We start from the raw sequence: 12,908 nt of genomic DNA, 5'->3' as shown, positions 1-12,908 counted from the left end.
ATGAGATGACAGGGACACATTACTTTGCCAACAAAGGTCCATCTAGTCAAAGCTTTGGTTTTTCCAGTGGTCATGTATGGATGTGAGTTGTACTATAAAGAAAGCTGAGAGCTGAATAATTGATGCTTTTGAACTGTGGTGTTGGAGAAGACTCTTGAGAGTCCCTTGGATTGCAAGGAGATCCAAACAGTCTGTCTTAAAGGAAATCAGTCCTGAATATTCATTGAAAGGACTGATGTTGAAGCTGAAGCTCCAATACTTTGGCCACCTGATGTGAAGAGCTGACTCACTGGAAAAGACCCTGATGCTGGGAAAGATTGAAGGTGGGAAGAGAAGGGGATGACAGAGGATGAGATGGTTGGATGGCATCACTGACTCAATGAACATGAGTTTGAGTAAACTCCAGGAGTTGATGATGGACGGGGAGACCTGGTGTGCTGCAGGGGGTCGAAAAGTGTCAGACACGACTGAGCAACTGAACTGAACTACAGGACTGACTTAGACCAATCATAGTTCATAACTCTGTGGTTGGAATATGGACTTACTCTGAGTTCAAGAGATTTTCAACTGAATAAATATCAGATTCTAGTCAGTAGGAAGATGATGAGGCAGAAGGAATGGATGTAAGGTAAATGTAAATCTTTGCCTGCAATAACGTTTGTGGTATAACTAGACCATGCACTTTAGTTTTCCTGGGACAAGCCCAGTTTAGACCTAGTGTTATTGCATAATTACTCACAAGGTACTCTGGAGCAAGCTCTTTGAGTGGAGAAATGTGGAAGTACTAAGAGGCTGACAGTATCTTAAGGCTTCAGCTCCAAAATGGCTCTGTGATATTGACTCATGTTCTATTGGTCAGTGTAAGTCATATGTGGCCAAGACCCAAGTGTATGCGGCAGATACAAGTCCTCCACTTGGACACTCTATGAAGTGAAGTGTCAAAGGGTCTATATAGTCCCAGCAGAGGACAGATTCATTTCTTTTTTCACACAAATGTAAAAATCAAATGTGGGTTTTGGCATGAATATCTTACTGTGAATATTAGCTATTTAAGTTCCAGTAAGGGAGGTAAGACTGGATTTTGCTGGTGGCTCAGTGGTACAGAATCTGCCTGCCAGTGCAGGAGATGCGGTTCAGTCCCTCGGTCTGGAGGATTCCCTGGAGAAGGAAATGGTTACCCACTCCAGTATTCTGGCCTGGGAAATTCCATGGACAGAGGAGCCTGGTGAGCTACAGTCCATGGGGTTGAAAATGAGTTGGACATGACTGAAGCAACTAAACAATTGTTAAAAGGAAATAGAGTAGGTGGGTGCCTCCAATATTAGTTGAGTAAATGAAATTAGTGTTTCACTGAATAATTGGATATCTAAACAGCCCTTTTAAAAGCTTCACAGGATTTTTATATATTATTGACCTTCAGGATAGAGTTGTATGATTTTTCGAATACATACTCTAGTGAGTCCAACCTGATCAATAAAATAAATCAAGAAGTGAAATGAACGTATGCAGGTTAGTTTTAATGATTGTTGATTTTGATGAATGATTTTCCTTGCTCTTTCATTTTTAGAATAATTATTTTAGGCTATAAGAAACCTTTGGAAAGAGAGGATCTTTTTGAACTTAATGAAAGTGATTCTTCCTATATGGTGTGTCCCATCTTTGAGAAACAATGGAGGAAGGAAGTTTTAAGGACTCAAGAGAGGCAAAAAGTAAAGGTAATTATTAAATCTTTAGTACTTACCTGCATAATTTGTTCCAAATGTCAGATATTATTATTAATATAGAAAATCCCTTAAATGTGTTAAATAACACATCATTTCCCTAACAATATTAGCTGTTATTAGAGCTGATTTCTGACATCAAATTATTCAGCATCTCTTTAAAGCTCAGGAGCAAGTGTGTTATATGTATAATTTGGGGCTTCTCATCAGTATCCTTCCTCATCCATTGTAGCTAAAATAGTTTCCATATCTCAGAGCATCATATCTGTTGGTCAAAGTAAGTCATGTAGTGGCCACGGCCAAGACTTATGTGGGGCAAGAGTAGGTTCTTCACATGTAGCATCATGCACACACACGAATATATATATATATATATATATATATATAAAATGTATGTATATATAGTCTTTAGACTTCTCAAAAAGAAAGTATGATTTGAAGATAAAAACTGTATTAGTGAAACAGTTTCAAAACTCACAACAGTGATAAAAAAAAATGGTTTCTTCTTTTGTTTGTGCTACATGGTATGAATAACACCAAGTGGTTTGGCACCATTCTATACCAATAATAGGGGCCATGTTTTCAAGTTTAATTGAACTTATTCCTTTCATGTTGCTTTTTATCTTTGGAGTACATTACTGATTTTATGATTATATGTATTTTATGGATTAGTTCTGTTCCTTTTTCTCATTGTTTTTGTTTTCTTTAATTATATAGTCATCTTTTCATAAAGAGGCACACACCAAGAAGCCATCTCTACTCCGGGCATTGTGGAACACTTTTAAGTTTATCCTGATTCAGGTTGCTTTATTCAAAGTATTGGCTGATGTTTTGTCTTTCACTAGCCCACTCATAATGAAGTAAGTTGAAGTTTTTTTTTGTTTTTTTCCCTTTCCCACAAGTACCTGATAAGAAATTTTACTGTTTCACTTTAAAAATTGCACTAAAAAAGAGTGGGGTGGTTTCATATTACAGGTTTTATTTTGGATGCAGGCATTCTGTTAAGTTTGCTTGTGATAAGAATGTGAATTATGATAATATAGTAATTATTGAAACAACCATGTATTAAGCACTAATCTAAAATCTTTATATTAATTATATAATCTAATCTTTACAACAGTCCTATAGTGTAGGAAGTAATATTGTACTCACTAGCACAATGTAGAAACAAAGAAATCTCTGTAATTTGCCTAAGACCACACAACTAGAAAATACAAGAGTCACAACACAAATCTAGGAAATTTGGCTTGAGTTTATATGTTTAGGAAATGAAATGACACATACCTTTACTATTTTTCTTTGCTGTGACCTTTTTGGAATTGAACTTTATCAGCCAAGGTAATAATATATAAATATATATATGCATGTATTTATGTGTGGGCTTCCTTGGTGGCTCAGCTGGTAAAGAATCCACCTGCAATACAGGAGACCTAAGTTTGATCCCTGGGATCCCTGGGTTGGGAAGATCAGTTGGAGAAGGGAATGGTTACGCACTCCAGTATTCTGGCCTGGAGAATTCCATAGACTTTATAGTCCACAGGGTTGCAAAGAATCGGACACAACTGAGTGACTTTTTGGAACTGAACTTTATCAGCCACGCAAATAATAATACATAATAATGCGTGTATTTATGTGTAAATATAGAGAAAAATATTTAAGTAATTTCTATTTCTAATAGTGTCTATATGCAAGGATTCATGATCAGACAGTAAAACTGAGTATTTGATTATATGTCTCCAAGGGTACAAGGAAAGATTTTTTTATTAACCAATTATTATATGTTTTTTGTTCTGAATATGTTTTCAAGTTGGAGTTTTTAAGAACAATTTAATTCATGAAAATAAAATTAATTCTGAGTTGCCAGATCCAAAATCACATCCGGGCACATATTTAGCCCATATTTATTAAACACCTACTATATGCCAAACTGTTCGAAGTAGACCATGGGGATTGAGCAAAAATCAAAAAGTCCCTGCTCTGATGACATCTAGAAGGGAGAGATAAACAATAAATGAATGAACATAAATTTTATTAAGAGGTAATTACTGCTAAGGAAAACAGTACAGTGAGGTAGTGGGGCAGGGCATGCTGGTCAGAGGAACTGGAAGCTGCTGTTTTCTGTGAGGTGGTTAGGGAAGACATTGGTTATTAATGGTGAAACTTGAACACAGTTCTAAAGGAAGTTAGGGAGGATGCCGAGATATATCTGTAGCAGACAGGAAGGACAAAGAGGGATCAAGCCATGAGGCAGCAAGCAGCATGCTTGGTATTTTTGAAGACTCAGAGGAGGCAAGTGAGTGGAGCAGGGAAGCTGAGAGGACAGTGGTAAGATTGAGGTCGGATATATACCCTACCATGTGTAACATGGACAGCTAGTGTGAAGCCGCTGTATATCACAGGGAGCTCGGCTCGGCGCTCTGTGATGAGCTAGAGGGCTGGGATTGGGGGTGAGAGGAAGGCTCAAGAGGGAGGTTAATAAATGTATGAAAGTGAAAGTGAAGTCGCTCAGTCGTGTCCGACTCTTTGTGACCCCATGGACTATAACCCACCACGCTTCTCCGTCCATGGGATTTTCCAGGCAAGAGTACTGGAGTGCATTGCCATGTCCTTCTCCAGAGGATCTTCCCAACCCAGGGATAGAAGCCAGGTCTCCTGCATTTTAAGCAAGACACTTTACCATCTGAGCCACCAGGGAAGTCCTTAATAAAGGTATACTTCTAGCTGATTTGTGTTGCTGAAAAGCATAAACTAACACAACATTGTAAAGCTAGTAAATTCCAATTAAAAAAAAAAAAGACATTGTGGGGGAGGGGAATAAAAAAGATTGAGGTCAGAAAGTCTGGGCAGCTAAGAAGATTTTGAAGGGCCTTGCAGAATGTAAGGGGGGCTTCCCCAGTGTTTCAGCAGTAAAGAATCTGTCTGCAATACAGGAGATGCAGGAAACTCGAGTTAAATTCCTGGGTCAAGAAGATCCCCTGGAATAGGAATTGGCAACCTACTCCAGTATTCTTGCCTGAAGAATTCCAGGGACAGAGGAGGCTGGCAGACTGCAGTCCATGGGGTTGCAAAGAGCTGGACACAACTGAGCAATTCAGCACACACTCAGAGAATGTGATGATACAGGCTTTCATTTTGTGTTAGAAGGGAAACCTTTGGAAGATTTTGAGCATAGAATGATATGATTAGACTGCAGTTTCATAGGAATCACTCTAGTAGCTATGTAGAAAATGAAGTAAAGAGGAGCAAGGGTGGAAGAAGAAGCAGCTATTAGCCCGCTATGGTAATCCAGGCAAAAGTCAATGGCAGCTTCAAGATTGTGGCAAAGAAGGTGACAAGTGGTCAGATTCTGGCCTTATTGTAAAATAATTAGCCTCCAATAAAAAAAAAAGAAAAATATACAGAAATCACCTGGAAAAAAAAAAAAGATATGGTCCATATATACAATGGAATACTACTCAGCCATAATAAAGAACAATATAATACCACTTGCAGCAACATGAATGGACCTAGAAATTGTCATACTAAGTGAAGTAAATCAGAAAGAAAAAATATATGATGATATGATATTTCAAGACAAATACCATATGATATCACTTACATGTGGGATCTAAAATATGACACAAATGAACTTATCTATGAAACAGAAAGAGACTCACAGAGAGGACAGACTTGTGGTTGCCAAGGGGGAGGGGGTGGGGGGAGGGGTGAAGTGGGAGTGTGGTATTAGCAGAGGCAAACTATTATATATAGAATGAATAAACAGCATGGTCCTACTGTATAGCACAGGGAGCGGTATTCATTAACCTGCAATAAGTCATAATGGAAAAGAATGTGAAAAAGAATGTATACATGTGTATATATATGTATAACTGAGTCACTTTGCTGTACAGCAGAAATTAAAACATTGTAAATCACCTATACGTCAATAAAATATATATTTTTAAATAAATAAATAAAAGTAGAGTCAACATTGTACCTTGATAGTTGAATGTAGGTTGAGAGAAGAAAAAAAGAGTCATGGTGCCTTCAGAGTTTTTGTTTGTCACAGATGAATGAGTTCCCATTTACTGACATACAGAAGGCTCAGAAAAGAGTAAGGAGTGCAATTTGCTAAATTTGAAATATGCATTACATTTTCTGCAGAATTAAATTAACAGACCTGACTGCCGTCCTTTGGAAAGACTGTTTATATGGCTGGCCTCAGGCTGGCAATTAGAACTTGAATTTCAGGAGGGTTCCCACTTACCCTCTCTAATAAGAGCGGTTCGATACGGCCAGACTGTTTTATACAGTCAATGTGATCCATGCTGAATTCCTCCTTTTTTTCTGAGAGTTTGGAATATTAGCCTGTGTTAGAAAGAGGGTACCCTGGATGCTGAGTCTTTAAGGGGCTTCCTTATTGTTGTTCGGTCACTAAGTCATGTCTGAATCTTTGCAACCGCATGAACTGCAGCACACAAGTCTTCCTTGTCTTTCACTATCTCTCGGAATTTGCTCAGACTTGGTGATGCCATCCAACCATCTCATCTTCTGTCTCCCACTTCTCTCCCTGCCCTCAATCCTTCCCAGCATCAGGGTCTTTTCCAATGAGGTGTCTTTAGGGGAGTGACCACACCATCATGGATATCTGGGTCATTAAGACTTTTTTTGTAGAGTTCTTCTGTGTATCCTTGCCACCTCTTCTGAATATCTTCTGCTTCTGTTAGGTCCATACCCTTTCTGTCCTTCATTGTGCCCATCTTTGCATGAAATGTTCCCTTGGTATCTCCAGTTTTCTTGAAGAGATCTATAGCCTTTCTCATTCTATTGTTTCCCTCTATTTCTTTGCACTGTTCACCTAAGAAGGCCTTCTTATCTCTCCATGCTATTCTCTGGGACTCCACGTTCAGGTGGATATATCTTTCCTTTTCTCCTTTGCCTTTTGTTTCTCTTCTTTTCTCAGCTATTTGTAAGGCATGTTCATACAACCACTTTGCTTTCTGGAATTTCTTTTTCTTTGGGATGGTTTTGGTCATCGCCTCCTGTACAATGTTGTTGAGATTACCTATGAAAAATAGAAAATACCTTTCTACCCAGAAGCCTGAGAAACTAACTCTTCACTCTGTGTGAGTGTGTGCTCAGTCGCTCAGTTGTGTCCGATTCTTTAGTGACCCCATGGATTGTAGCCTGCCAGGCTCCTCTGTGAATAGGATTTGCCAGGCAAGAATACTGGAGTGGGTTGCCATTTCCTCCTAGAATAGAACTCAGGTCTCCTGCATCTGGCCTTATTTATATAAAGCTTGAGTAAAAATAAAGGGAGGAGGGATGCCAAATAGGGCAAGTGGATAAAAAGAGCAGGCGAGAATGTGTGTGTGTGTGTGTATAACATTTTGACAGTACTTAGTTCACATATGTATTTTACTACTTTGGATGTTTAACACTTCTTCCCTTTTCTCGATTTGTATATGGCCTTCAGGCAAATGATCCTTTTCTGTGAACAACGCCAAGATTTTGCCTGGAGTGGTTATGGCTATGCTTTGGCGCTTTTTGTTGTAGTCTTTTTGCAAACCTTGATCCTTCAGCAATACCAGCGTTTTAAAATGCTCACTTCAGCAAAAATTAAGACAGCTGTAATTGGACTGATCTACAAAAAGGTAAAAGGTTTAAGAAATTCCAAGTTTCTAAATGGACTGTGTCCAATATGTGCTTTAAAATAAGGGATCTGGAAAAATAGAAGTAGTATTTAAAAAATTTCTAGTATGCACTTTGAATATACATTTATTTTGCTCAAAAATAACTTTGACTCATCAATATTGGTTATATCAATTTCTTTATAGGGTCCTCTCTATATATTTCCTGAAACTTTTAGTCAACCCGAATGCGTGAAACTAAATGATGTTCTTTGTCCACTCTTAATGTCACTTAACTCCTCCTCAGAAAATGAATGGAATTGGCCATTTCATGATTGTTTCTATTTATATATCAATAAATTAATTTCCATGGTCATTTTCCTTCTACATAATACCTTTTACTTATTCCTCTGCTCCCTCTCCTTTTTCATGAAACAAAGCCATACTTCTCTATAGAGTTGTGACCTATTTCTCTTTGAGTCTAAGCCCCCTCCTACCAACACCAAAAGCTGGTTGTCCCTTTTACCTAGCAAAACTCTAAAGTTTAATTTGTCCTTTCTTGAAAATGCAGTTTTAAATGTCGCCTTTTTACCATTCAGAGCCTATTTGCATCATAATTATAAACAATTAAAAACCTTCCTCCCTTCTGTTGTTATTACTGAGTTATTCAGTCAAAAGTGTATTTTGCCTTCTTATTCTGTAGTCCTCTGTCAATCTGTGTTCTTCAGATTTGGAATAGGAACTTAACTTACCTACTGTACCTTTATCATCTAAGACAGTGGCTTTCACATATTTTTATAAAAGTTGGAAGGCTGAGTAAATGAATAAATGAGTCATTACCTTCAAAACTAGAGAACTATTAAACATACATAATAAATGTGTGAAACTATCAATAAATGCAGATGCTTTAAGAAATCAGATGAGCAGGAAATCTACATTATTTGAAGGCAGTTAAGGAAGGTTTCACATAGAAAGGAGCCTTGAAATAATCTTTGGGAGAACTGTAGGATTTGTTGACCTGGATATGAAGTGTCATAGACCATTTGGCCATATTAGGCCAGAATGGAGACAGCAAGTGACTTTAGAGATTCTAGAATGATCCAAGCCCAACTGAGCCAGAATATAACTGAACTTTCAGTAAACCTAGCTCTGTGTGACACTGAAAGTGTTAGTTGCTCAGTTGTGTTCAACTCTTTGCGACCCCTTAGACCGTAGCTTGCCAGGCTCCTCTGTCCGTGGAATTTTCCAGGCAAAAATACTGGAGTGTGTTGCCATTTCCTTCCCCAGTGGATCTTCCCAACCTAGGCATTGAACCTGGGTGTCCCGCATAGCAGGCAGATTCTTTACCATCTGAGCCACCACGGAAGTCCTGTATAATTAGTTCTGTGTAACAGTGCTTTATTGACTATGCCAAAACCTTTGACTGTGTGGATCACAATAAACTGTGAAAAATTCTGAAAGAAATGGGAATCCCAGACCACCTGACCTGCCTCTTGAGAAACCTATATGCAGGTCAGGAAGCAACAGTTAGAACTGGACATGGAACAACAGACTGGTTCCAAATAGGAAAAGGAGTACATCAAGGCTGTATAGTGTCACCCTGCTTATTTAACTTCTATGCAGTGTACATCATGAGAAACTCTGGGCTGGAAGATGCACAAGCTGGAATCAAGATTGCCGGGAGAAATATCAATAACCTCAGATATGCAGATGACACCACCGTTATGGCAGAAAGTGAAGAGGAACTAAAAAGCCTCTTGATGAAAGTCAAAGAGGAGAGTGAAAAAGTTGGCTTAAAGCTCAACATTCAGAAAACTAAGATCATGGCATCTGGTCCCATCACATCATGGGAAATAGATGGGAAAACAGTGGAAACAGTGTCAGACTTTATATTTTGGGGGCTCCAAAATCACTGCAGATGATGATTGCAGCCATGAAATTAAAAGACACTTACTCCTTGGAAGGAAAGTTATGACCAACCTAGATAGCATATTAAAAAGCAGAGACATTACTTTGCCAACCAAGGTCCGTCTAGTCAAGGCTATGGTTTTTCCCGTGGTCATGTATGGATGTGAGAGTTGGACTGTGAAGAAAGCTGATCACCAAAGAGTTGATGCTTTGAACTGTGGTGCTGGAGAAGACTGTTGAGAGTCCCTTGGACTGCAAGGAGATCCAACCAGTCCATCCTAAAGGAGACCAGTCCTGGGTGTTCATTGGAAGGACTGATGCTGAAGCTGAAACTCCAATACTTCGGCCACCTCGTGCAAAGAGTTAACTCATTGGAAAAGACTCTGATGCTAGGAGGGATTGGGGGCAGGAGGAGAAGGGAACGACAGAGGATGAGATGGCTGGATGGCATCACCGACTCAATAGACATGAGTTTGGGCAAATTCTGCAAGTTGGTGATGGACCAGGAGGCCTGGTGTGCTGTGATTCATGGGATCACAAAGAGTTGGACACGACTGAGCTACTGAACTGAACTGAACTGAACACACCCCAGATACAAGGTCAGAGAGGCTGTTTGTAATTCTACAGGTTGTAACTTCTGAGAAATACAAATATGGAGAAAAGATATGAAATACAAATATTAAAGAGTCTAGGAATCAGTTTAAATGCTAACATTTGTTTCCCATATATGGCCTATATGGAATAGGTCTTCATTCATTGATTAAAGCATTGGAGTTTGAGTATAGGATTCAGGTAGGATTCAGGTACAAGCATAAAAGAATAGAGAGCAGTAGAAATTGAAGCAAACCATCAGAAATAAAAAGGAAAGTCAGGTCTTGTGGGTGAGTACCCAATAAGGGTTAAGAGAGCCTGGAGATTACGTAAGAGGGAACTCTCGACAGGAGTGAGACTATAGATCCTTAGAGATTATTTACCAAGAAAGAGCACTCTAAGGTCAGAGGGGTTTGGGTCCTGCAGCATGGATTAAAATTTACTTCTTAGTCCATCAGACCAGCAGCAGAAGACATCAGTTAGTGACACCTGTAGTGTTCAGATGCCTTGGGTGGCCTATGCAGGTGACACTAATATAAGGCAGTTTTCTTCTGAATCTCTTATCCTAAATCTTCTTTCCAAAGGGACTAATTGGGGTTATGAGATCTCTTGTCTCCTTTACAGGTTTTAGGATTCTGATGTTTATCATGTTTCGATAACCTCAGGATCCTAAATGGCTCTCATAGATGACCAGATAACTCATATTCATCTGACATGGGCACTCCTTCATCAGGAATTCATTACTAGACTTGGATGAAGCTAGTCTCACATCCTTTTCCTGGTGAGGAGGGGAGGTGTTAGAAAGTCTACCCATCCGCATGATTGTTGCTACTCTAGTAAAGTGAAAGGGACTTCATTTTTAAGGTTTGTGGGGAGGAACACGTACCTCTTTCTACTTGACCACTTCATGAGTCTTTGGGTCTCAAAACTCAGTTTTGTTACCCCTTCACTCCCAATTACAGGCTCCATGAGAGTTTTTGAGGACTGAGAACATGATATGTTTCAAAAAACAGCATCAGTTAGTCCTGTGCTTTATGTGGGCAGCCTGTGGGCATTTTGTCAGATGCCATCCATAGAAGTTTTTGTGATTTTTGAATTATTCTATATCCACATCGTGCAGTATGGTAGCTACTAATCACATATGACTGTTGAAACTGAAAAGCTGACAAGTAAGAGCAAGGAAGTAAAATTTTAATTTCAATTAAATTTAATATCCATATCTAGACTGTCTACATTTGTGCCTAAAGGATGTTCTTTCCTTAATTGTGGGAAGAATATAGTATAAAGAAAATTGATAAAATTCTTTTTCCATTCTTTAAAATAGAGATACTTAAATGTGATCAGAAGGAGAAGAGAGAAAAAGAATCCTGGCATACTTTTTTGCATCCAAAAAAGCTGAAGAAAATGAATTCTCATAGATTTATGAGGATTCACCTTTACATACACCATGACTCATTAGAAGTATGGTAACCACTGAAAATCACTGGGATAGAAATGTTTAGGGCTCTTCCAATTCTAAATTATATAATGTCTATGACTCAGAGCTAGGGTGGCCAGGAAAAATAGTTCAAGAAATAAATATATGAATCAGGGCTGTGGCAAAAAAATTCAGCAAAGAACAAATATATGAGGGAGAATGTGAAATTGCAAAGCAAATTTCATAATCATATGACAAAATGAACCATTACTGAATTGGGGTCAGTAATAAGACATTTCCAGTCCGTAAAAAGGATTTTTGAGGCTGGGAGCCATATATGCTTTATCTGGGTCTTTTTATGGCTTCCCTGGTGGCTCAGATGGTAAAGAATCTTCCTGCAATGCAGGAGACACAAGAGACTCAGGTTCAGTCCCTGGGTCAGGAAGATCTCCTGGAGAAGGAAATGGTTACCCATTCCAGTATTCTTGCCCAGATAATTCCATGGACAGAGGAGTCTGGCAGGCTATGGTCCATGTTTTCACAAAGAGTCGAACACGATTGAGCAACTAACACTTTTTTTAGAGCAAAATGCAATCAATGAAATGAATGAAGTTTCAAAAAATAATGAGTCACAAGGTTGTATTACCAGTCTTCCTGAGTGGGACCCCAACAAGGGTCCTTCTGTCCAGTGCCGTTTGAGCCATCTGAGTTCTGGTCAGGAACGAAGGAAGGTTTTATTCTTTGATCAGCTAATGAAGAGGTGTGGTCCTGTTCTCTTGAGCATCCACTCTCCCAATAGGCAGTAGGTAGGGCTGCTTTATAGGGATCTCTCAAAGTGAGGTTCTTGTGGAGCTGAAGCAAGGGCAGCTGGGCTGCTTAGGCTCCAGATTCCTGGATCAGCGTCTCTGCACGTGGCCTGCAGCGACCATCTTGGGTTTTGTGTCACGCACAGCTTCTGCACGTGGACGCCCAGCCAAGGTGTAGGCTCGGCTGTTTCATTTCACAGGAGGAACCCTGGTCTGAAGGGCCAGATACAAGGCTCTGCAAATGACCTCCCTGTGAGCAAGTGAGAATAGGCTAAATGCTAGGGAAAAGGAAAAGAAAAACAAGGAAAGACTTTATTTTATTACCCGATTCCCTGAGAATTGTTAATGGCCTTTGCTAGTGACAGTTGTGCTTTGTGGGTTTTCCTAAAGAAGGGCATGTATTTGACTCCTTGGGTAATTTGATTATTTTGAACTACCCAGTCTTTTAGTTTTTACATAAGTCAGTTTATACTTTCCTTCTAGAAAAGTAGGATAAAGTGTTTGTATTTGTTTATAATAGTAAGTTGGAGGTGGATGCTATTAGAGATCAATGAATCTCACTTAAAAAATGCTGTAGTCTTAATGAAATGAGAATAACCGTTCTTAGATTTCCATTGTTTTTCTTGGCCACATTAAATGGTCAGTAACTTATTAGTTAAAAAGCTGCCTTTGGAGGAGACATGGCTAGAAGTTTAACTATCGTAGTGTATTTTTTCCTTTTTTGTTTCCTCTTATGGGAGCAGTATTTATTCTGTCATATCATCAGCACCATACCTTGGAAGGCAGTAACAGAAAATTAAAGGATTCAGCATTGCAGCAGCCATCAAGCTTAGGAGGATCCTGACCCCTTGTGAAC

General features: G+C 39.1%; 1 protein-coding gene across 3 annotated transcripts in view; it reads left to right on the top strand.

The window, feature by feature from the left end:
- Positions 1-12,908, top strand: part of LOC129549989 (ATP-binding cassette sub-family C member 1-like) — a 108,897-nt gene that overhangs the window by 15,428 nt on the left and 80,561 nt on the right. For all 3 annotated transcript variants that reach the window (XM_088836137.1, XM_055417513.2, XM_088836141.1), the window contains exons 3-5: positions 1,568-1,715; positions 2,439-2,581; positions 7,177-7,354. In XM_088836137.1, coding sequence (XP_088692263.1) covers positions 1,568-1,715; positions 2,439-2,581; positions 7,177-7,354 — 469 coding nt within the window. The remainder of the gene's footprint in view (positions 1-1,567; positions 1,716-2,438; positions 2,582-7,176; positions 7,355-12,908) is intronic.

Source organism: Moschus berezovskii, chromosome 1, assembly GCF_049115385.1.
Source record: "Moschus berezovskii isolate FMDL1 chromosome 1, NW_MosBer_1.0, whole genome shotgun sequence".
In the NCBI taxonomy this organism is placed as follows: Eukaryota; Metazoa; Chordata; class Mammalia; order Artiodactyla; family Moschidae; genus Moschus; species Moschus berezovskii.
Note: the sequence above shows the minus strand (reverse complement) of the source record. Positions and strands in the feature narration are given on the sequence as shown.